Source organism: Diuraphis noxia, unplaced genomic scaffold (assembly GCF_037042655.1).
Source record: "Diuraphis noxia isolate RWA-SAM2 unplaced genomic scaffold, SU_Dnox_SAM2 contig0003, whole genome shotgun sequence".
Classification (NCBI taxonomy): Eukaryota; Metazoa; Arthropoda; class Insecta; order Hemiptera; family Aphididae; genus Diuraphis; species Diuraphis noxia.
In genome coordinates, this window is record NW_028301713.1 from 59893027 (window position 1) to 59917655 (window position 24629).

The window sequence follows — 24629 nt, forward strand, 5'->3', positions numbered from 1 at the left end:
AATAGATGACCTGACAGTTAATGTATTTTATTTTATTAAAATGTATAAATACTTTCAATGTTTTTACTAGTGTTGTCCTAATTAATTTGGGTATTTAAATTCGACATTCGATTAATTAGGATGTATACTATCTTTAAAAACAGTTTGATTCATAAAAGTCCATATCAAAATCCTTTCTGAAAAAAACATGTTATTTAGATTCATATAAGCGATTTATATTGATTTTACACTAATGTGACTTTTTTTTGTGTATCGTGTACCTACCTATATGCATATTGCATAAACGATTCATACAGTGCCGGATAGACAAGGTATCGGCCCACCGAGTTTTAGTTTTTTAACCGGCCCTAAAAGGGGCCTTTTTCAAATAAAAATGTATGAATTGATTTAGATTTGACGTAGTGCACAGAGTTAAATAAATGTATTCAAATTTATGTTATGAAATAATTGCCCAAACACTTACGATCGACATTTTTTTAGAGCGGCCCACCGAGATTTTCTCGGTAGCTCGCCTAACCAATCAGGCCCTGGATTCAGAGTAGAAAAAATGCATCGAGTTTCAACTTCTATATCTTTTCTGGTTAGGAAAATCATTCTAGTAGGTACTTTTGAAAAGTAGGTACAAATTAAATATTCCTAGTATTAGATATCGAGAAGAATAAAAAAATTAAAGAAAAATGTGCCATTTCTATGTAACTTGTTATAGACTTATTGATTTACTTGTTTAAATTATTATACGTAGCTAAAAATATTACTGTAGATACTTGAATTTTAACCTGAAAGTTTATGTTAAAAATTAGTATATAATATTATATTCATTATGTATATGTATGTTTTAATTTAATATACAGGTGTCCCGCGAGGATTTACCCATTGCGATATCTTACGAAATAATGGAGATATCAAAATTCAGGTTTTTTAATAAAATTCGCAGGGATAAGAACTACAATTATTTCATTTTTAAATGTATTTTAATGTTTTTTGTAAAAAATTTAAAAATATATTTTTTTATATAATTATTTCAAATAATATTAAAGATAATCATTTTGTAGAGTTTATTTTTCTGAAAATATTGACGTTTCAAAATTTTATTTTCATTAATTTCCTGATTTTTAATATTTTTTCTAGTTTTGAAGAAATTAAATATGATTATAATTTATAACACTATTGGGAACACGGAAGGTCGTATGGGAATGCGCGCGGCGTGACGGGTCATATGTTTGATAACATTACAGTGTTAAATAATTTGCAATTTTTCTCGAAACCGAAAAAAATATTAAAAATTAGGAAATTAATGAAAATACATTTTGGAACGTCAATATCTTCAGAAAAATAGACTCTACAAAATGGCTATCTTAATTTTTTTTGGAAATAATTAAATAAAAAAATATATTTTTTAACTTTTTTACCAAAACATTAAAATCAATTAAAATATGAAATAATTGTAATTCTTACCCCTGTGAGTCTTATAACAAAATCAGAATTTCGATATCACCATTATTTCGGGAGATATTGCAATGGGTAAATCCTCAAGGGACTCCCTGTATTTAATATTTATTGAAAATATTTTTGCATTTTTTAAATGTCAATTTTTTGTCATAAATATTACAATTATTCAAAATCAAAATTTTTAATTAGGGCACTCATAGGCAGAGATTTTTTTGTTCTATTTTAGGAGATACAAACTTCTGTTTTTTTAACGAGAACTCTTCTTTTTCAACTATGAATTATTTATTCACAGGTATTTTTTCTGAAAATGTCAACTTAGCTAGCATGAGTTAGTTAACTTAGTTATTAGTATTTTATACATAAAACGGATCTTCCGGTTTATAGGCATCTACTGATCTACTTACAGGTTTAAGAATAAGAATAATAAGTCTGTATGTATAAAAGTTTAATTTTATAAGTATACCCCATGTTTTGATGATTCGAAGAGCAGATTATTAAAATACTCTCTTTATAAAGTAAAATTTGTTTCAAATAAAAATTATGAGCTAAAGCTGTTTTTTTTACTTTTAAATCATGCATAATGAATAACACATTTTATGCTGTTGCTAAGCCCTTGATTATGTTATAATAAATATTAATTCCGTCCAAAAACGTATTTTCATTCAAATATTCATCATGATCGTGTAAAAGCACAGGTGTATACATCATTGGTGAGAATCCAAGTGCGGGAATACCAATCTGTAAACAAAAGCAATCAATTAGTCAATAAGTATATGTATATTATAAATTATACTACAGTGGAACCTCAATAACTCGAAGGAATGCCTTGATCCCTGCTTTACAATATATAATATGATAGGCGTGTGATAAATTTTCTCGATAATTCGAATTTCGCTAACTCAAATTTCTCGATAAGTCGAAGTTATTTTAGTTGAATTTTTGTTGAACATACATTACCGAAAATTACTGAAATAATATAACACGTACATACATCGTCACATCGATAATTCGAAGGTCAATTAACCAAGTGTATTTTTATAAATAACGATAATCGTAATCAAAAACCAATCAATATTATCAATTTCAAAGCAGTTTCTGTGTTGTTTAAATATAAAAATATTTTCGATAACTCGAATTATTTTTTGCACCCAACCGATTCGAGTTATTGAGGTTTCACTGTATATTAATGGGCATAGCCGTTTTCGACCAAAAACGTACCCTTCCCTTTTCGGCCGATTCACTTTTCGACCAAATTTAAAAAAAGTCTATTCCCTTTTCGACCAAAATTGTACCCTTCCCTTTTCGGCCGATTCACTTTTCGACCAAATTTAAAAAAAACGCCAATTCCCTTTTCGACTAAAATCGTACCCTTCCCTTTTCGGCCGATTCACTTTTCGACCAAAATTAAATAACATCGATTCCCTTTTCGACCAAAACAAAAAGTTTTGTAATATGATATGTAAAATAAAGAAAATAATTGGTATATAATTTTTGTAAAATAGAATACCTATATATTAGCATTATTTCTATGTTATGTTAATTTGTCATAATGCGTATAATATTTTATAACAAATTAATGACAACAATTATATATATATAGGTTTTAATAATTTTCAATATGTACCTATAACATAAAATATAATACCTATATTAAACTTTTTGTATTGTATAATTTTGTTAATATAACATAAAATATAATACCTAGGTACTTATATTAAACTTTTTGTATTGTATAATTTTGTTGTTGTATTTTTTATAAAATATTATACGCATTATGACATATTAACATAACATAGAAATAATGCTAATATATAGGTATTCTATTTTACAAAAATTATATACCAATTATTTTCTTTATTTTACATATCATATTACAAAACTTTTTGTTTTGGTCGAAAAGGGAATCGATGTTTTTTTAAATTTGGTCGAAAAGTGAATCGGCCGAAAAGGGAAGGGTACGTTTTTGGTCGAAAACGGTCTCGCCCATATTAATATACATAATATGCACATAATTTAGGTCCGTCACGTCAGGGTGATGTCACCCTAGCACCCGGTACCTTTCAAAATGGTCTGATTGATTTGAAATTTTCAGGAGATTATGTAACCATTTTGTAACCAAATGTAATCCAAAATTCGAGATCCCTGACTTAAGTGACTTAACTCGAATCCTGTTCGAAAAACCGATTCAAGTCTACCGGGTGCCAGCGAGACGTCACCCCAGCACCTCGGTACCCTTGATAATGATTTTTTTTATAATGTATGCCATAAATATACTACAATGAGTACAATGCCAAATATCATAAACGGGTAAAACCTAGATTGGAACAGGATAATAACATAATTAAAATAATTTTAAATACCTATTAATGATTATTAATAGTCACTACTCACCAGCATCATACATATTTTTCATTTATGCTGATGAATATCGCGACAAAAATATAATACTTAAAATTAATTATTTTTCAATGGTGCAAACTGCAATAGTGGGTTCACCGTTGAACATTATTATAGGTTATAGAGTATAATGTAAACTATACCATAATATACGCAAGTCACAACGTATAGAATTTACATATACAACTTTGACCAAATAGCAAATTTAATCAAACTACAATATTTAAAAAAAATTACTTGTCTAATTAGGGATACTAGATAGGTGGTTATTCAGTTAGTTCAGGGGTTCTCAATAATAATTTATTAATTTTTTTGGCGGAAATCGGAAATACAACCTTTGGCGGAAAACGGCCATGGTGATAAAGGGCTAGGGTCCTTTTGGCGGAAAACGGAAACCCCCAGCTGACCACGTATTTAATTTTTCATGGGAACCCTATATTTGCGCTCTGCTGTTCTGTTTTTTCGTCTCCTGATGAACATTCTACAGAATGTTATTATGTCTGCATTAAAATTCAATTATACATGCTGTAATTATTTCCTATTTAGTATAATATGTATTTTTTCTTTTAAAAAGTGAATATTTAAAAAATATTATTCATTTTGTAACTAAATTATAAATATGAGATAAATGTTATTTTTTGATAACACCAAAAATCACCAAAAATATGTGGCTCACTGCCGTTCACTGATTGTTTATTGGTAATTTGTATTTTCTAACAATAAAATATGTTTGTATAGGTGGGATGAGTGAATTAGTCCTTAGAATTATCACCAGTAACACGCAAACACATATTTATTAGAATATTAGATGATAGCTCCACTGCAGTGTTACAATAAAAAATTATTTCATCATAATTGTCTATATTAATCTTCTTACAACGAAAATAATTATTTTTTAAAAACCAAAACAAAGTTGGATTTGATAAACTCAAAACTATAAATATAAACATAAATTAATTGTTTATAATAATAATACGCATGATATAATAATATAAATACAAACACTATATATAATATACCTATATGTATATATATATTTTAAAAAATATTAATTAAATTAATTAAAAGATTCATAAGTAAAAACTGAAAAAAATAATAAATTATAGTATTAAACCTTTATTTCAAAAATATATTTTATACGTTGTTGGGTATATAATATTATAAATTATAATTATAATAATTATAATATATTATACATATTATACATATTAATATAATATAATATACTGTTATAATTACAAACGTCCGTGCGTAAATAATAATATAATATTACGATATTAATTATTAATATCTTTAAAATGGTTCTTATTAGAATAAAGCCAAAATAAACATCTCGAATTTTGGATTACATATGGTTATTAAATGGTTACATAATCTGAAAATTTCAAATAAATCAGAACATTTGGAAGGTACCGGATGCTGGGGTGACGTAACCCCACTACCCCAGCACCAGGAATTTACATAAGTTCGAAATTCTGAACTTTCTTGTAAGTTACAAAAAAAGTTATCATGGTCACATTTCGTTACAAAATGGTTACATAATGTTGTGAAATTTTGGTGTAAAAATTTTAAACTATAGGGGTGCTGGAGTGACGGACCTACATAATTTAACGATATTTCCAAAAAACTTTGGAACCACTATTACTTAGGAAATATACCTATAATACAATTATATTATGGGTGTTTTATGTAGTAGTTAGTGCCTATCGATTATATAAATATACAATAAACTATTACAGACATTACAGTATTATTAATTATATAGTTAAATTTATATAATTACTAGTCTGATGTATCTGCTATCACCGGCCCCAGGACAAATAGATGGTTTTAGTTTTAAATTCCTGCAAAATATAATATAATACATATTAAGTAATAGGTACCTTTTATACATATTTAAGCATAATCTCTGAAACAAAAATTAACAAAAATAATTAAAAATATATAGATAAAATTATATATTAAGTATTATATTATATTATATAGGGAACGAATGCAGTTTAGCTCCCAAGCGATTTTTTGGAATTTTTTTTTTTCAAAATGTGTCTTTTTGCATGCCTAATTTGATGGTACTTTCAAAAAAAGCCGGTCGAACTTATTTTGGAAGTTATGGTAAAAAAACTTCAAAATGCTGAATGTTTTCAAAAATCGTGTTTTTGAATTTAAAATACCAAAAATTTAAGTTTTTAGAATTTTTTTTTTTAGAAATGTTTGTATTTATATGATCAACATTTTTGTGGAATCAGAATTTGCCTATCGTACTTACTTTTTATGTTTTTGTTAATAAACCACATAAAACTGAATTATAAAGTTATTTCAAACATTTCCATATTTGAGAAACTCAAAATTGATTTTTTTGACTTTTTTTTTCATTCGATGAGTAATTACATAAATAAGTTTTTGGTGAAATCAGAACTAACTTATATTTTTTGGTTTGGAAGATATAGATTAAAATAATAAGCAATAACAAATTCAAAGCGTACAGATTTAGATAATGTATATTATATTATATCAGTAACGTCGACTACGGGCAGACAAATGACCTAACAAGTAAACTGAACCTTGTTAGTTAAAGTAACACACATGCAAGTGGCTCCGGTCTTCAAACTAAAGGAACCTTCCCTTCGTCTGCCGGCTACAGTTGTCAAACCTCGAGTCGCTATGCGCGGCAGTAAATTATAGTGTGGCGCGCATGCGTATAAACGTAAAATCGCAAACTTTGGAGGGCTATAACTTCCAAAATAATGGTTTCTGCAAAAAAATTCAAAAAATTCCTAAACCAGCAAAAAGAAAAACCCCGTCTTTTAAAAAAAATTTAATTCGGGAGGGGCGTGGTAAAGTGCATTTTAGCCGAAGATTACCACTTATGTGTCATACCCAGGCGTCATTGCGCGTGTCGCCAAATCAGGTATATAGATGCAGATATTTTATGTTGTATCAAATAGAGTATTGAATATTATATTTATGAATAAATTACGTCATTACCTGTACATTTTAAATTTTTGTTGTTTATTATAGTAATTATTTTAATCTATATCTTCCAAACCAAAAAATATAAGTTAGTTCTGATTTCACCAAAAACTTATTTATGTTATTACTCATCGAATGAAAAAAAGTCAAAAAAATCAATTTTGAGTTTCTCAAATATGGAAATGTTTGAAATAACTTTATTATTCATTTTTATTCAGTAGACTACGCTGCGTAGTTTATAATTAAATAAATATAATACATGTTAAAAATGAACACCAGCGCTTGAAACCACCGAAATGATCGGTTACCGATTAAGCAGTAACGTCGGTAATTAAAAAAGGAATTTATTACCAGTTCTGTCGATAGTGGTTACCTATAACTATTGAACTTTAGTCAAGACTGCCGACATGTCATCGATTAAGCGTAACCGCTTCAAAAAATTTCGGTTACCGGTAACCGATTGGATATAGATTTTCAGAAAAAAAATTATTACACCAGCTATATGTAGTATGATTTAAGAAGGCGCTACACGTCCTGCATGTGTGTCTCCGTCTAACAAATGCACAACATACCAAAAACTGTTTTGCGCGGGATAGAACTATTCACTGACTCAAGGCTGTAGTGATAACTGATAGCTAGGACTTCAAATTGATACCTACACAATATAGTTGGAGAACATTATCTGTGAAAAATCGTTTTTATTTTTTGATATCACTTATACGAAAAAGTTCTCTTTTTTCAAACTTGAATAACTTTTTTTGTAGTTTCGATATCAAAAAATAAAAGCGATATTTCACAGTATAAATTCTCCTTTTTATGTGCTGGGAATTATGTTTATTAGTTATATCAATAGCCTTCTCGATTCATTCATGTGAAAAACAGTTTTTGCTTTGTTTTAAGAAGTTATTAATTATTAAACTATTATAGTAGCTACGAGCTTATCATTATACCATTATGTAATATATTAGCTCATAAGTAATGGTAGTCAGTACTCAGCACTACTCATCAGTACACGATATTTATGAATATCAGTTATTGGTTCTTATAACCGGTTAAAACATATAATATATTGTTATTATAACGTTTTAAGTTAACTGAAAAATCACCACAGGAACCGGTATCCGGGAATAAAAATAGTTATAAAATAACGGTTAACGATTTTAGGTTCTTAAAATTCTGGGAACAAGTAGCCGGTTTCAAGCCCTAAATCGTACACTGAACATATTCAAAGGATAAATTTAGTAAAACAAGACTAAACGTACAATTTATCGCATTCCCTCTTAAATTTTAACCACCAAGGGTTTGAATCATCTAGTTTAGTCGGTGTGGTCTGTTCATTTGTTTTGAAGACTTCCAATCGTATACCCTCGCCTGCTTCGTGACACCACCCAGTTATGATATCCTCCATCGCACGTCTATCTGTGCCTATAGCCAACCGAACATCGAATCCAGCAGACAGCTCTGGGGGTACAACGTTTAGTTGACATCCACCATCCAACATTGTCATATTCACAGATGTAACTTCTCCAATATCCATGCCTTAGGACAATTTTAACTTTTCCTTCGTCCTCCAGTCCAATATTTTATTTACAACGAACATCAATTTTTCAGCAGCAGTATTATCGTGAAGTAGTGAGGCGTGACCAGGAGTGCCAGTGCTTCGAATGTAGAATTCTGTTCAATAACATATTATATAAAATATTTTGAAAGTATTTACGAGTAAGTATTTAATATTAATAAATGTAAAATTTCCATTCTGGCATGTACTATTGGAAAATATACTAACGCCAAATTGTTCTTTCGCCGTGATATAAAGGGATAACATTGTCTAGGCTTGCCAAACCTTCATCTAATGTAAATCCAACATTCAAAGAACGGAATTCATCAGTCTTAACAAAATGGGCCATACCTAAAATTCCTCCGATTTCTTCATCTATTTAATACAACGAAATATTATAACTTAATTAATTATTGTTATATTTATTTATGGAAATTTGTACTCAAATACCAAAATTATTCAGACATACCAGGCATGAATGAAACGTGGATGGTCCTATCAAGAATTAAATTATTATTTTTGTATCTTCTTAATGTTTCTAAGTATTGTATACCGACGCATTTCATATCTTGTGCTCCTCTAGCGAATATGTTTCCTTGTGCATCTTTGTAAGCCGAAAATGGGTCATATGTCCACTTTTCCTAGAAATAATTACTAAATATCAATAAATATTTATTTTATTATTAAAAACAGTAAGCCCAATACTTCTATAAATATTATACCTAATTTATAAGTATGCATAATAAATTGAAAATAAAACATAATTACATAATAATTAACAGACGTGAAAAGCTAAAAACTATACTAAAATACAATAGCAAATCTATTAGCAAAACGCATCATTTTCGCAAACGTTTGATTAAAAGAATAATAATTTTTGGACTACCTATCATTTTGGAATATAAAAGTGTAAAATGTACAATTATTATACAAGGATGAAAGAAAGACACTCTAAAATTAACTTCATTTAAAAGCTCGAGTGTATCAATCAACAATAACTCCCCGACAAAGCTGGATAAAAGCCAAATTTTCACGAGCTCATTTTAGGAACATAAATCATGGAGGGCCTATGCCCTATACAAATGAACCATGATAAATTCAACAATTTACAATGAATGTCTATATTTAATTCTAAGCAGATAATTAACTGTTAATATTCGCCTTATTTAACATTAATAACTAAAATAAATAATATATAGTTTTCCCTTTTTCTTATGTACTTACGACTTACCTACCTACGGTTAATGAAACCTTTAAGTGTTTAGTTAAGAGAATGTCGCACCCGCGTGTGTTGTCTTCATCTTACATAGGTATATACAGCATAACAAATTTTCGTTCACTAGTTTCAATAGTGTACTGGTAGTTTTAATTTTAATGCACACAACTGATTTAAAAATTAAAGTATCGTAAAAAACCAACGAAAGAATACAGTAACACAGATAATGTTTTTACCTAAAAGTTTGATAATGGGTTAATCAAAACTACCAGCACACTATTGAAACTAGTGAATAAAAATGTGTTATGTAGTACATATGAAAACGGATACAACACGTAATGTGGCTGCGATGTCCTCTTAAGTTGTTATTTTTAGTGTAGGCACTTACTGGATAAACTGGTACGACATCCATATGCGATGTAAGCAACAGAGATTGTAACTCAGGTTTTTTTCCTTGTAATGTAATAATAACCACTGGTTTTTTTGGTGCCATGTAGTGAATTTTTGACGGTAATCCTAAACTTTTAGCTTGAAACTGTAAAAATTTAACACATTCACCTGCATATGGAATATCAAAGGATCAGAGAAGAAGGTGAAGAATCTACTCTGTAGATATCCCTATTTTAATTTTTATGTATAAATATTATTTTTCTAACCTATAATAAAATACTTTATTCTCTATTTAATGTTAGTTGAGTATATTATTATACTAGTACAGTGGCGTACTCAAGGAGAGGAAACATGGGGGTCAGATCCTCTCCGTTAGCTTTTTTATTGTTTTTGCTTGCATTACGTAGTAAGCGTATATAATAATATGTTGTCATATTATGAATCAGTGATGGGAAAGAACGAGTTCATATGGAACACGTTCCATATTGAGTGAACTTGACTTTCAAGAAATGAACTTGAACGTAAACTAAGTTCTTATTAATTATGATTTTGAACGTTTTGGGTTCGTTCATTGGTAATTTAATTTTCATAGAATAGGCTATACCATAACGTTTTGAAATGTAGCCGATCAGGTGCCTTCTCAAGAATCAAAAGATATACGAATTTGTTTTTAATTTTGTTTATTTTTAGTTTGGATATTTATGTTTTCCCTGAAATTACGACGCCGTTGATCGCCGATATAATAAGAATAGTATAATATAATTTATAGTATTGGTATATTATTATAATTCTGTTGTAACTTGACATAATAAAATAAAGTGTTAACATTATAAATAACATTCTCAAAACATGTTCATACAAATTATTTTATGCTGTATACAGAGTGTTCCACTGTTTTTATCATGCAATCAAAATTATTTTTAATTATGATTTTGTTTTCGTTTATTACTCAACATTAATTTAAACACTAGTCACTACTCTATAATTATTATTTTAAATTAATAATTACTAATTAGTTACATTTACATAGGAATATAGCAATATAGGATAAAGACATAAAGTATGATGCAGAGCCGCGTATCGCCGGTTTCAACGCATATTATTTTTATTATTTTTTAAACACATTTTCTTTAGTAACTTTTTATAATTTTTGATCATTTTAAAATTATGAACTACTGAACTAGAACTTGAACTAGTTCATTCTAAAAACTATGAACTAGAATTTGAACTAGTTCATATTTAATGTCTTGAACTTGAACTTGAACTAATTCATTTTTAGAAAGAACTTTTCCATCACTGATTATGATATATCGAGCTATTGAATTTTGATAATTTTATCAATACTGAATTCTATTATAATTTTATTTTCGTAGCAAAGTAATGTTAATTTGATCGAGATGGTTGATGACTAAGATCACGGTCTTAGAAGATCTTCTAAGACCGTGACTAAGATTATACCTTATCTTATTATTTATAGAGACGATAATAGATACTAGGTGAAGGATATATTCCAATTTTCCCCTACCATTTAGCTATGTGGTATATCATAAATATCTAAAAAATAATACTTAACTGTAATCGACATTTGGGTGTACAGTTGGTATCTGTAAATATTTTCTAAAATTGGAAACAGCTTCATCTTCTTTATTTTTTGAAAACATTTCTTGAGATGGAAAGATATTAGTTAAAATAATTAACTAGGTGTTCAATGGTGTACCTTCTTTAACAATATACACACTTGTAATACAAATATTTAAATTAGTTACTTATATAGGTATCACAATTGTATATTTCTACATCATACCAATTATTATCAGCTATAGCTGCTTACTCAGCCACACAGGTAATGAAACATTATACATTTATAATAATTAATAATTATTAATCGCTATTGTTATTTCATCTGTTAATCCTTGATAAGCATTATCTATGTTTTAAGGTATGTGCTTATATTTTAATTGGATAGCTTATAATTTATATATGTATAAGTAACTTTAAAATAATAAAATAAAATAATATTTATACCTAATATAATACATTTAAACCATGTCTTATAGAAGCCATATTTGATATTTCAATAATATTAAACAACAAACTAATCTAGATAATAAAATCATTAAATAATTTTGTTATGTTCAACAGATGATGTTATTATTATTGGAAATCAATATTTCTCTCTCGTAGTAATACGAATAATTTCGGAATTTACTGTATACAATTTAAACATTTTTTTATAAAATACAATACATTTTTAATTAGTTATTAATAATTAGTAATTAATATCTATAATACCTATTATAGAGTCTATATAGTCAACACCTAATAAGTACTGTATAGTATCATTAGTATTTACTAATAACTGTTAAAACTTATAGCTAATATTCACTTTACCAACCCCCTCGGCCCTCGCTATTTTCATATTATTTTATTTTTATTCTTAAAACGATGGTGTAAATATTTTTTACCAGAAACTAATATTTTAGAAGTTTAGCCTTCCAAAGTTTGTGATTTTACGTTTATACTCATGCGCTCAACACTTTTTTATTCCCATGTGCAACGCATATGACTTTTTTTGAATAATATAATACGATTGTGTTATTGAAGCCGGTCAGAATAGAAACATAGTTTAGATAAACCGTTAAATAAGCTTAGGTAGGTTTATTCATTAAATGTTTTAGCCACGGGGGCGGTTGGTGAATGAGTCCGCATCCAACGAATCATTCGATCCGGACCTCAAATTTGGTGACCGGACATGTAGGCGAAGACGGTCCGCTTGGTTTTGGCGAACAGAGCCACTTTGTTTGTGTTCTTTACTTTAACCAACTAATTTAAGTCTATTTGTTAGGTTATCAATCTACCCAAAGAGCATGTATGCTTTCCCTCCACTCCACCAAGGTTTGCTATTTTAGCCCTGGTAGGTTTGCGGTCGAGCTTCCGCATCCACCGAGAGGTTAAGAGGCAAAGGGAGTCACTATAATATACTTATGTTATATTTTAATAAACAAGATTACAGCGGTGCCGTAAAATGAGCGCTTGCTAAGGGCGCAGTAAAGTAAGGGGCGCTTTTGAGTTAAATTAATTTTTTTTTTTAAACATTGTTTTTTCTCATAAATTATTTAAAATTTTATTAAAATCATGCGTAAATGTATTATGCATAAAAATTACATACTGAATTGCACCTTGATGATGTTTATTTATTAGTGTTTACTACTTTTACATAATATATATACTCTATATTATATATTATACCGCTCAAGGGAGCACTATGTATTTAGTGTTATCCAGGGGGGTACAGGAGCCATGTCCCCCTCGTTGGCCGTATTTACTAAATTTTGTTTTAATTATTTAAATTTATTCTTATATATGAACGCATACTACAATAATATGCTTTTACCAATGAATATTCTGTGGTTATATCAGTATTCGGTAATCATTATTATCTTTAGAATCTATTCGTAAAGATGTTGATAATCATTTCAAAAATATATTTAGTGAAGTACTTAAGATTGCTTCTAAAATATACGTTGATATTAAATTACCTCGAGTTTATGGCAAACAAAATAAAAGAGCTAATGTGAACATTGTGAACGTTATAAAGCCGAAAGATTTTTACAAAATATTTGTATTCATTTCATTTCTCGACTATAAATTATATGTGAACCAAGGACACGATTTTATCAAAGGTTAAGAGAAATAATTTCATCTGAAGAATTAATTCCATCATATTTCAATAAATATGATACCAAAATCATTTTAGGAGCTGCAAAAATGTATGAAAATGATCTTCCGTTCAATACAATTGTTACATTAAAAGCTGAATTATGTATATGACAAAATCAATGGAAAGACGATAGGCAAAATAGCACAGTGAATAAACCTCAAACCGCTATTGACACATTACTTTATTGTTCAGATATTTTGCCTAATATTTTTAATTGCTTTTATAAATATTCACAAATCTTCCTGTTACAACAACTACGCCAGAACGTACTTTTTCTACCTTAAAACGAATGAAAACATACTTAAGATCAACAATGACTGAAAATAGACTAAATGGATTAGCATTAGTAAACATAAATAAAAAAGATGTCATTTCAGAAACTGAAATCATTGAGGACTTATTACAACAAAGAAACAACAACAAAGAAAGCACCAAGAAAATTGCAACTCGTGATCAAAACAATTTTATACAATTTTATTGTTACTATTGTTTTTATACACTTATAATTTTGTTTGGAGTCCAAACTTTGGACTAATCCGTTTTTATTATTAAATTACTATTTATTATTATAATATATTAACTTAATGACTGACTGGAAATATAAATAAATTATTAGCACTAAACACATTAAATATTTGATTTTTTTTTTCTTTTTGGTAGTAGGTAATGTATATGATAAAATTTTAGACAGTATGTGCCTCTTCCTAAAAAAAAATTCTGGATACGCCACTGATGGTGTTACGTGATTGGCGAATCTGGGGCACCGAGTTACTGGCTGACTTTAATTAGTTGGTCTGAACCGATACTCCAGATTTTAGGGTTGAGCTATGGACCAACAATCCATCCTTGTAAAAAATAAAACTGTTGGGAATCTCCTAAAAAAGCCTCAGAATGTGGATAACAATGGAAACTTACTTGGATCTAGGAACGGAAAGTCAGTTTGGAATATGGAATATCAGAACCTTATATAAAGCAGAAGCTTTACAATTTTTTTAGAAGAAATTGAAAAATATAAAGTGCCAATAGTTGCGTTACAAGAAATCTTTTGACAGGGAAATGGTATTATTCAATATGGAAATTCAACCATTTTCTTTGGCGGCAATGAGATGGGGGCATTGGGGGCAAACATGAACATGGAGTAGGTTTCATAATTATTAGCGATTCGATAATTTTAAGCATTAAGCTATTCATACTAGTGAGTTTTGGATTACGCCAAAAACAACTAAAAGAGAAATTTTCAGAAACTTATTTTGAGTTAAAATTCATGTTTTTCACATTTTTTAATGGTTTTTTGGGACGCTTTTAAAAACTACTTCAAATGTAACAATTATAGATGCACTTTTCACCAGATTGATACTGTTGTTAAAAATCGAAGCATAATAATTCAACTACTTATTATGTAAACAGATAAAAAAAAACACTCAAATAAAATCAAGTAAAATCATACATTGTTAAATTCATTTAGAATCTAAAATTAGATACAAGGGTTATTTGATATAAGTTGTCAAATATTTAATTTTTATTATATAATTATTATTATTGTGCATGGGCGTTCTCACGGGGGGATATGGGGGATAGATCCCCCCCAAGGCATACATATTAGTGATATTATCACTGATATATATTTTGTCTATTTTTGGTAACCTTTACGGCTTATCATTTAACAATTTCTTTCATCCCCCTACATTGAAAAATCCTGAGAACGCCTCTGTTATTCTGCAATGAAGTGTGAGTCAGTGGAGAGAGACCTGCCACTGAAATGGTAATATTGCGCACAGCTTGCAAAAAATGTTTTAATTGATCGACATATTATTTCAATTATATGTATATTTATATGTAGATAGTTTGAACTTTAAAGTTTATCTGAAGGGCTTCGTTTGGTATGTATAATATTGGTAACCAAAATACAAATTTGTAGGAAAAAAATCCCTGACTAATGCTAAAGAAATCGCCGTAATACAATTTCGATGAATAATGAAAACTAAATTACGAATTTAATAATAATAATCAATTGATTAATCATATTGCTATTTGCTACACCGTTTTCTTAAATGTTGACGATGAGAACTTTAAAAGAAATTTTCTGTTTTACTAGATAACCCTGGTTAGAGCCATTTTTTTATGGGAGGAGGTAGCCGGGAGGGCAAAAAAGTCGGTTTAATCAGAATTCATTGGTTAAACTTAGTTTCAATGTTATAGCTTTTTAAAGTTATAACTAGTTTTAAAGTTTAAAAAGTTGTCACTTCCTATACGCCCACCGGACCGGTCGAAGTCGAATACGATATCATTATCCTAGCTATATATATATATATATACTATACCTACTAATAAAAAAAAAGTTGGTACATCGATATTTCATAAAAGGCGCCAAATGCGAGAAACTAGCCACGAGCGCTCGATGACGTCGTTTTTGAACGTCTTTGACGTGAATCATCGGGTGAACGATTGTTTTTAGCATTTTACATTATCTATTGACTATATTAGAGTATCGTTCCGTTTGTAGAATCCCTTTCGTCGCCGACGCATACGTCTCATTAGTCATTACAATTTACAGGGTCATAACTCTCATTAATTTCATTGCACTGTCGTCGATAAGCTTACAAACGTAAATATGTGCATAGCGATCACCACTGTTGCAGTCGGAAGCCAATGATTCCGGAATTTGAGATTCGCAATTTCTCATCATCAAACGGACGAAGAAAACCGCTACAGTGCCACTGTACAGTACAAGTACAACCTGCTACACCATAGTACCACACCGGCCCGGCCATACCCGAAGCACACGCGCACGCGCACACTTGGCAGAGCTTACGCACTCACACGACAATGTCGGTGGCGCGTCGGGCGTAGGCGACTAGCGATCCGTGAAGACAAGACGCGGCGGCGGCGGCGGCGGCGTGCCCTATTCCTATAATCTTGTTATTGATCGTTTATTGTTGCGCGTTTGTTGTGACCGACGCCGCTCCTAGCAACGGGAGAGAAGCCGTAGCCATAGTCACCATGAACGCCTTTTTCCGTCAACAATTCAGGTGAACGATTAACAACGAACAAAATAATAATAATAAATAAACAAAAAATGCATTTATGTTTGGTTAGTTCGTTGTACACACACGACGTTTACGACTAACAGAACGTAACTGACGTTAGTCAAAAACTTTTGTTTTCGTCCTTACAAAAAACCAATAGTAACCGTTTGTGTGTGTGTGTGTGTGTGTGTGTGTATGTGTATGTATGTATGTTTATATGTGCGTATATGTGTACTTGTATACGTTCTCGTTCGTATGTATGCGTGTATATTCACAGGTATACATCAACATCAGTGACGTCCCATCCCAATCGAAACCTATGAAACGCTTCTGGGAGAGTCGTCCGATAATCGAACAGTAAGTGTTTTGTTCCATTTAATAAAAATGAACATACTACCATTAGACTATGATACGTGCGCGTTTTCTACCGACGGGCGATACGTTGCCTGCGCCGTTTCCAACCGTTTGATCATCAAGACTCAACCGTTCACCGGTCCACACGTCATGGCTACAGCCTGTTATCCCATTGACAGTCTGTGTTGGAATGCATCATCTAATCTCATACTGTGCACACTTTTCAGCAAAGGTGTTGTACAGGTGTACGACATACATGCCGACAAATGGATACGCACCATTAGATGTGGCTATTTTAAGTTTGTGGCTGCAGAATGGATAGGTCGCAAAAAAATTTTGTTAACGCTTGAATTCCATATGGCTTTGGCTGTGTTTGATTTGTTGAAAAATTCCATTGTATACATTGAAATCCCCAAACCCATTTGCCCTTGTGCGGTGTTTAATAGTGATGGAACACATATGTTTGTGGTCTCCAAGATAAATGGTTATGAAAAGTTGCTAATGATGAGTTCTCGGACTTTAGATAGAGTCATTTACATTCAAGACTTAATAGGACCTTGTAATGGTCTAAATAAATCTCCAGATAATCGATTCCTCTGTGTTTTTAATAATAAAAAATTAGCAATTCTCGATTTTCTCTCTGGAAATGTTATTGGTTCAATTGAATGTTCATTATTAAATACTGTGAGTTGGGCGCCCAATAGTAATTATCTAGCTTTAGGATGTTCATTGGGTAACATTGTTGTATTAAGTTCTTCTAATGAGTTTAATGTTGAATTTAAATTATCTCGTTTGTCACTAAATGAAAATTTTGATTTTTTCATAGAATCCGATGGAGTATTAATTAAAAAAAACCCTTCAAAAACCTTTATTAATTCTGTTTCAACAAAAATAGCTTTTATCGTTTGGAGTTTTGATTGTAGATATTTGAGTACTTATGAAGTAGATTCAACATTTCTTTGTATTTGGGAGAAATATAGATTGATATGTGTAGTAGAACTATCTAAAAAAATTAAAAAAATGCAGTGGTGTCAGGTAGAAAATAAGCTGTCAGTAGCTTACGGTACAGGTTTAATTTTTTTTTGGACTGAAGGACAAACTCCTATATTACAGACTTCACCAAAGCTTATTGATGGTACATGTTTATTAGTTTCTAACATATCTTGGTCACTTAATAGTAGAGATATGATTTTGAGTGATGGGAAAAAGTTTTTATTGTTCACTACTTAATATGTAGGTATAGTTAATTATTAATATAATAATTATAATAGGTAGGTAATTATAACATAGTTAATATTTATTGTGTATTAATTTTTACTTTAGATTTTTAACACCTAAATGATTTGTAATTACTTAAAATTATAAAATTTAGTTTTGAAATTATTGTTATCCTACTTAAAATCTTAATTGGAATTAATGTATTTTAAATGTTTATTTTGTATTTATTAGTTTTTTATTGAATAACTATTATTTTTGTTATTTAGGCTATTTTAAAATAATATTTAAGTTGATATTTTATATTAAATAAATTTATTTTTATTACAATAAAATATAAAATGTTTTTATTTTCTGATCATGAATGAAAACCGAATTTAAAAAAAAAAAATCATTTATACTTGAACATATTAAATATAATTACCTAAAATTTTAATTATATAAGAATATCTCGCGTTTTATTGATTATTAAAAACTATTTGAAACATTTTAATTAAAATGTTTATCATTATATGTGTGTTTATTTTGTTAGTAGTTTTTAACTGTAGATTCAATTTTTAAGAAAATTATGAAATTAAATATGGGTTTAGGTAATTTCATGGCGACTTCTGTAAGGAGTGGAATCAAATTAGAAGGGTCAGCAGGTACTGGTTCCCAAATTAGTACTATAACAGTTGTAACGGCTGGTGGGGTTGGTCAAACTCTTGTTGTACAACCAGTACAACAAACTTCCGTAGTGCGTACGTCCATTGACCAGGTAATTACTTAATTGGTATAGTTTTATGTTCATTTTAATTAATTATATCTATATTTTTTTCAGAATGTTAATAGTAGTAGACAACTTGAAAATGCTATACTGTGTGGAACTAGTCCAGTTCATGATGACGGATCCGATAAATCAATGGATGATGACCATATAGATCATAAAGATAGGATTTCTTCGACGGTTACTGTTGATAATGGCCATTATATTGTGGCAGCATCAGGTAAGTTGAATAAATTCATTACATTCATACCATCTATAAAATAATGGAGAATTTTTTTTGTATCTAAAAGGTTCTAATTCAAATAAAATTAAAAATTTTATCTTATTCTTGTACAATATTAGTTCTCCATTTTTCATATAAAATGCATATTATCATATATCGTGATTATAAAATTACACGCTTACAATTAAGAAGGGACTCAAGGACGATCTTATACTTCTCTTACACCAGTACCAACATTGGGTAAGACTCAGGAAAATATTTGTTCATTACAAATTTTTTGAGTTAAAATTCTCTTGTTTGTATTTTCTTGATTTCATTGCTATTTCATATAAAATTACTGATGTAGTACTTTATAATTTGCTTAAAAGGCTCCTCATACTATTGCAAACATTTTTACTACAAGTTAAGCCATGTTTAATGTAACATGACATTAATTTGTATCAATATTCATACTTGACATTTATTAGTAAAATAGTATGTGGAGTCTTTATAAACCCTTTGTTTATTTTAGCTTGATTTCTTACAAATATTTTGTAAAACATATTTAACAGTTAATTTATAGTTTCTATTTTATAGCTTAAATACCTAATTGGTTTATTTTTTGTTTAGTTCCTGAAACAGAATCTGTTGGTTCTGATGATGTTGGCCATTCTACTTATGTACAATATGTTGAAGGAACTGGTGAACAAGCAATTTTCACAAATGGACAAATGTAAGTCTCTTAATGTTAATTTTAATAAAAAATAATCATATGAATGTAATCTTTAGGGCATACCCAGTTTATACTGTGGGTGAGAGTGGAACAATGTATCAAACTGGTCAAACCCATTATTACACTCCAAGCACAAATTCTTATTCTCAAGTAATTAATATTTGTATAAATTCTAGTTAAATTTTTCATGATACGACTTAACAGAATTATCCAAAAGGTCCTTATCAAAATTACAGGTCGAGAAGAGGAGGAAAAAAAAATCTATAATTGTTATTTTAACGAAATTATATATCAGGAAATGATATAAAATAAAGGAATGATAATTTTAAGGATTAATATATTCTTAGAATGATATTTTTCTAAACAGAATTAACTAAAGAAAATATGAATCTGTTAAATAATAATGCGGAACCTTATTTTTCAGGAGTAGTATAAAGTAATTATTACTCAGGACCATACAATCGGGACAATGTTTTTGTGTATATTATACACATTGATCTATTAATAGAAAATAATAAAGCAACTTTATAGAATTATATTTCTTTTTAAAACTTTACCTCATGAATATTTTTCTGTAAATAACTGTCTTATCCCATCCAGTCCTATGCTTTATTTTTTCTATTAATACCATTTTCCATTAATACGGATCCACATGTTTAATATACTCAAAAATGTTGTCTCGAGCGATATTTTCCTAATTTTTACTATTCCTGAAAATATGGTTTCACATTATTATTTTTCTTAGTTAAGAGGGCGCAACGCGCGTATTTGTTGTCTCAGTCTTACAAACGCGTAACATAGCAAATTCACGCTCAGCCGTTCACATTTTACTCCATTAGCTTAAAAATTAGAGTGAATAGACCTATTATGAAACTTGATGGTTAGAACGTTATCTGTGTTTTGTTGGAAGTGTTATTACGATAATTCAGTTTTTAAGTGAGTTATGTGCGTGTATAATAAATTGTAAAATAAAATGCTCATAACTCACTTAAAAACTGAACTACTTTTAAAATACTTCTAACTAAATACAGATAATGTTCTTACTATCAAGTTTCATAATAGGTCTATTCACTCTAATTTTTTATGCTAACGGAGTAAAACGTGAACTGTTGAGCTTAAATTTGCTACGTTATGCGTTTGTCAGACTGACAACAAATATGGGTGTTGCACCCTCTTAATTCTGCTTCCAAAAATAATTCCGAGAATATATTAATCTTTAAAAATATCATTCTTTTGAAATATCTTTCCCTATAAGAAATCCAGTCCAAATAATTATTTTCCTGAAAAATACAGCACGGTTCCATATTTATTTTCCTCATTGATATGTGCTCCCATCAACTACTTTCCCTATATGAAATAAAAAATTTAAAAATTTATGTTTAACAATTTGGCCCTTGATATCGTTGTATTCATTCATGTGGCACGTGGACATATTTATGTTAGCCACCCTTGCTATATAGTATAGAAAAACAAGATTTCCTTCCGTTTTATATTTATTTTTTTAAGTCAATAAAATTAATGGTCAGGACTTTCTGGATCTTTTTGTGTAGTTTATTTTAATTATATTACAATAATAACATAATGAAATTAAAACATGTTCAAAATGTTAAAGGTTACAAACACCTTAGGACAACCTACATGTCAGGCACAAATTATTGGTAATGGAACCTATATTATACAACAGAATGTTGACAATGATCATACTATTATTGCTACCGCTCAAAGAGACAGCCCGAATTCCGTTATATCTTCGGTATAATAATAGTTTGATAATTATGTAACTTTAATGTGTTTTATTTTACATTGCCTAAATTTGTATTAATTATTGCATTTAACTTATTAGTATATATGTTAATTAATACTTTATAATTATTTTTAGGATGTGTCATATCTTACAGTAAACGCTACTGAGTCTGGCACAACAAACACAAGTATAGATCAACTGAATGGTGTTGAGTCAGATGGAGGAATGCAAAACTCTGGTCTTATGCACGCAAATAGAATTTCTCCTGCAACTGTAAGCTGTTGATACATTGATTTAGAATAATAAATAGCTCAATAATATATTATTGTGAAAGGTCAACTGGCTGATGGAAAATTATGAAATGGCTGAAGGAGTGTCATTACCTCGATCAACTTTATATAATCATTATCTAACACATTGCTCGGAAACTAAAATTGATCCTGTAAATGCAGCGTCATTTGGTAAACTAATCCGATCTGTGTTTATGGGATTACGTACTAGGCGCTTAGGAACTCGGTATGGCACATAACTTTAATTCTATGACTACATTATGTAATTTATTTAAATATTACATTTTTGTTTTAAGTGGGAATTCCAAATATCATTATTATGGCATTAGAATTAAGGCAAGTTCATTATTAAATGATTTTTCCTCTGATGAAAACCTACCTGGGCGAACAAATCAAAGTAGTAGTTCGAAAAAAATTAAATTCATTAAAACTGAAGAACGAAACTGTAATCAATACACAACCAATAGTTCAGATTCTGCTAATTGTTCTCAGAACAGTATTCCATCTTCTCCTCAAGCACAAAACCAAGAATATTTAGGTGATGGTGCTAATGCTGTACCAGAATTTCCTGATATTATTTTGGATGAAATACAATTGGATGATAATTGTACTTTAGAAGATGTAGATACATTCAAAAATTTGTACCGTGAACATTATGAAGTACTAAATTGTTTTTAATTTGAAACTCAATAATTTTATTCAAATAATATTGCTTTTTAGGCGTTTTTAGGTGCCATATTGAACTTAGAATTTGGCACTATTGAGTCACTTTGGCGTGAATTTTGGCGTAGTCAAGATAATAATAATGATGAATGTGAAGAAGAAAAATATTTATCTAAAGAAAAATTATATTCATTGTCAAAGTGCAAAACATTACAACTGTTTGTAAAAACTGTTGATTTTCTATTTTATCAAAACTTGGTGAAAGTTTTGATTCCAGATGTTCTCCGCCCAGTTCCTGGTATGTATATTTTATGTGTTTGTATTTAAAGATATAACTATTTATGAATTATGTACAGGAACATTAACACAAGCCATTAGAAATTTTTCCAAAGGCTTAGAGTCATGGCTTATATCTGCAATGCAAGGGTGCCCAGAAGAAATGATCTCAATAAAAGTGATTACTTTCATATTATTTTTGTTCAACTATTCTTCATTATTATTATAATTCATAATTTTAGGTGACTGCTGTTAGTGCCTTTGCACAAACCTTACGCCGATATACTTCGCTTAATCATCTTGCCCAAGCAGCAAGAGCTGTGCTTCAAAATTATACCCAAATTAATCAAATGCTTACTGATTTGAATCGTGTGGACTTCCGTAATGTACAAGAACAAGTAAGAAAGTTTAAAATTTAATGTTTTGTATTTTATATATATTATATAAATTTATTGGTTATGAAAAAGGCATCTTGGGTGTGCCAATGTGACTCGACTTTGGTCCAACAACTGGAAGCGGATTTTAAGCATACTTTACAACAACAAAATTCCTTAGAAGAATGGGCAACTTGGTTAAAAAGTGTTGTGGATAATTGTTTGAAACAATATCGTGATACACCTAATTTCACAAAAGAAGCTAGGCAATTTTTATTAAAATGGTCATTTTATAGGTAATTTTTTTTTAGTAAAATTAATTTATTCACTCAACATTTTAAAAATAATTTGAATATGCATTTATCATGAATAATTAACATTCATATTTTTGTTATTTTTTATAGTTCAATGGTAATACGTGATTTGACATTACGTTCAGCTGCTAGTTTTGGATCGTTTCACCTAATACGCCTGCTCTATGATGAGTATATGTTCTATTTAATTGAACATGAAGTGGCTCTAGTCACAGGAGAAACACCAATTGCAGTAATGGGTTCAGGAGATGTAAGTATAGTTGAATGATTGTATTATAATCTATTTTTGCATTTAGCTAATTAAGATAGTTTTTATCATATACATTTTTGTAACTTTTGTTTTATTGAATCAGTTTTTAAGACTAAAAATAATGAATAATAAAAAATAAATACACCTATTGCATTGATTACATAATTTTAATGGTTTATATGTATTAGTAATATATTATATATTTTTAATTTAGAAAACTATACCCACAGAAGTTCTGATTGACTATGACTCCACAGAGTACACTAATTGCAATGGAAAACGCATGAAAATGAACTAGTCGCCATGCCATAATATTATGTATTTAATTTTTAGGCACATATTCACATAAAATTATTTTAGTTATTGTTTGAACCGATTGTTTTTTTTTTTTTTTTTTTTGTTATTGTGCGCACTGCAATTTTTATTTTTATTTATACCTACCTACACTTTGTAGATGATGTTTTTATTTATTAATTCCCAAAGACTTAAATATTATCTACATTTTTTATATGACATTTTGTGCAATTATTTGTTTCTATTTTTTTCATTATTGATTTTGTAAATTGTAAAATGTTTGTTAAAAACATTTAATATTATGATTGGATTTTTTGAGGCCTAAACAGCATTTGTGATGAAAATTGTTTTCAACTTTTTTTCTTGTTTATAATATATCTAAATACTTAATAATATTATATTGTATTTTAACTTGTGTTTAATTGTG

The 24629-nt window shown here is 29.2% G+C and overlaps 2 protein-coding genes and 1 pseudogene across 7 annotated transcripts; 2 read left to right on the top strand and 1 right to left on the bottom strand.

The window, feature by feature from the left end:
* Positions 1-1877: 1877 nt before the first annotated feature.
* On the bottom strand, positions 1878-11858 carry LOC107171543 (aminoacylase-1-like; annotated as a pseudogene). Its single transcript, XR_016190695.1, has 7 exons — positions 11554-11858; positions 9979-10148; positions 8844-9015; positions 8603-8749; positions 8079-8490; positions 5630-5690; positions 1878-2187 (listed from the first exon to the last, which is right to left on the bottom strand). The product of XR_016190695.1 is annotated as an aminoacylase-1-like (transcript).
* Positions 11859-16201: 4343 nt separating this feature from the next.
* Positions 16202-24624, top strand: LOC107168040 (DNA-binding protein RFX2-like). 5 transcript variants are annotated; one of them, XM_015517304.2, is made up of 17 exons: positions 16202-16730; positions 17005-17084; positions 18887-19053; positions 19117-19282; positions 19475-19525; positions 19895-19997; positions 20054-20147; positions 21610-21750; positions 21877-22014; positions 22076-22257; positions 22328-22691; positions 22752-22992; positions 23051-23148; positions 23213-23368; positions 23438-23640; positions 23749-23908; positions 24123-24624. In XM_015517304.2, the coding sequence occupies exons 3-17, from the start codon at positions 18895-18897 to the stop codon at positions 24204-24206; spliced, it is 2340 nt and encodes a 779-aa protein (XP_015372790.1). In that variant the 5' UTR covers positions 16202-16730; positions 17005-17084; positions 18887-18894; the 3' UTR covers positions 24207-24624. The 5 variants fall into 5 exon arrangements, with proteins under 5 accessions (XP_015372790.1, XP_015372789.1, XP_015372791.1 ...); XM_015517303.2 differs by having other exon boundaries at positions 16202-17084; XM_015517305.2 differs by having other exon boundaries at positions 16202-17084; positions 19478-19525.
* Positions 17112-18423, top strand: LOC107168032 (WD repeat-containing protein WRAP73-like). Its single transcript, XM_015517291.2, has 2 exons — positions 17112-18289; positions 18405-18423. The coding sequence occupies exons 1-2, from the start codon at positions 17112-17114 to the stop codon at positions 18421-18423; spliced, it is 1197 nt and encodes a 398-aa protein (XP_015372777.2).
* Positions 24625-24629: the final 5 nt, after the last annotated feature.

Excerpts from the sequence above, each read along its gene's own strand:
- LOC107168040 (XM_015517303.2), top strand. The coding sequence starts at position 18,895 with ATGGCGACTTCTGTAAGGAGTGGAATCAAATTAGAAGGGTCAGCAGGT. Across the intron at positions 19,998-20,053 it reads ATTTTCACAAATGGACAAAT|GGCATACCCAGTTTATACTG; the intron begins GTAAGTCTCTTA and ends TGTAATCTTTAG. Across the intron at positions 22,015-22,075 it reads ATAGAATTTCTCCTGCAACT|GTCAACTGGCTGATGGAAAA; the intron begins GTAAGCTGTTGA and ends TTATTGTGAAAG.
- LOC107168032 (XM_015517291.2), top strand. The coding sequence starts at position 17,112 with ATGAACATACTACCATTAGACTATGATACGTGCGCGTTTTCTACCGAC.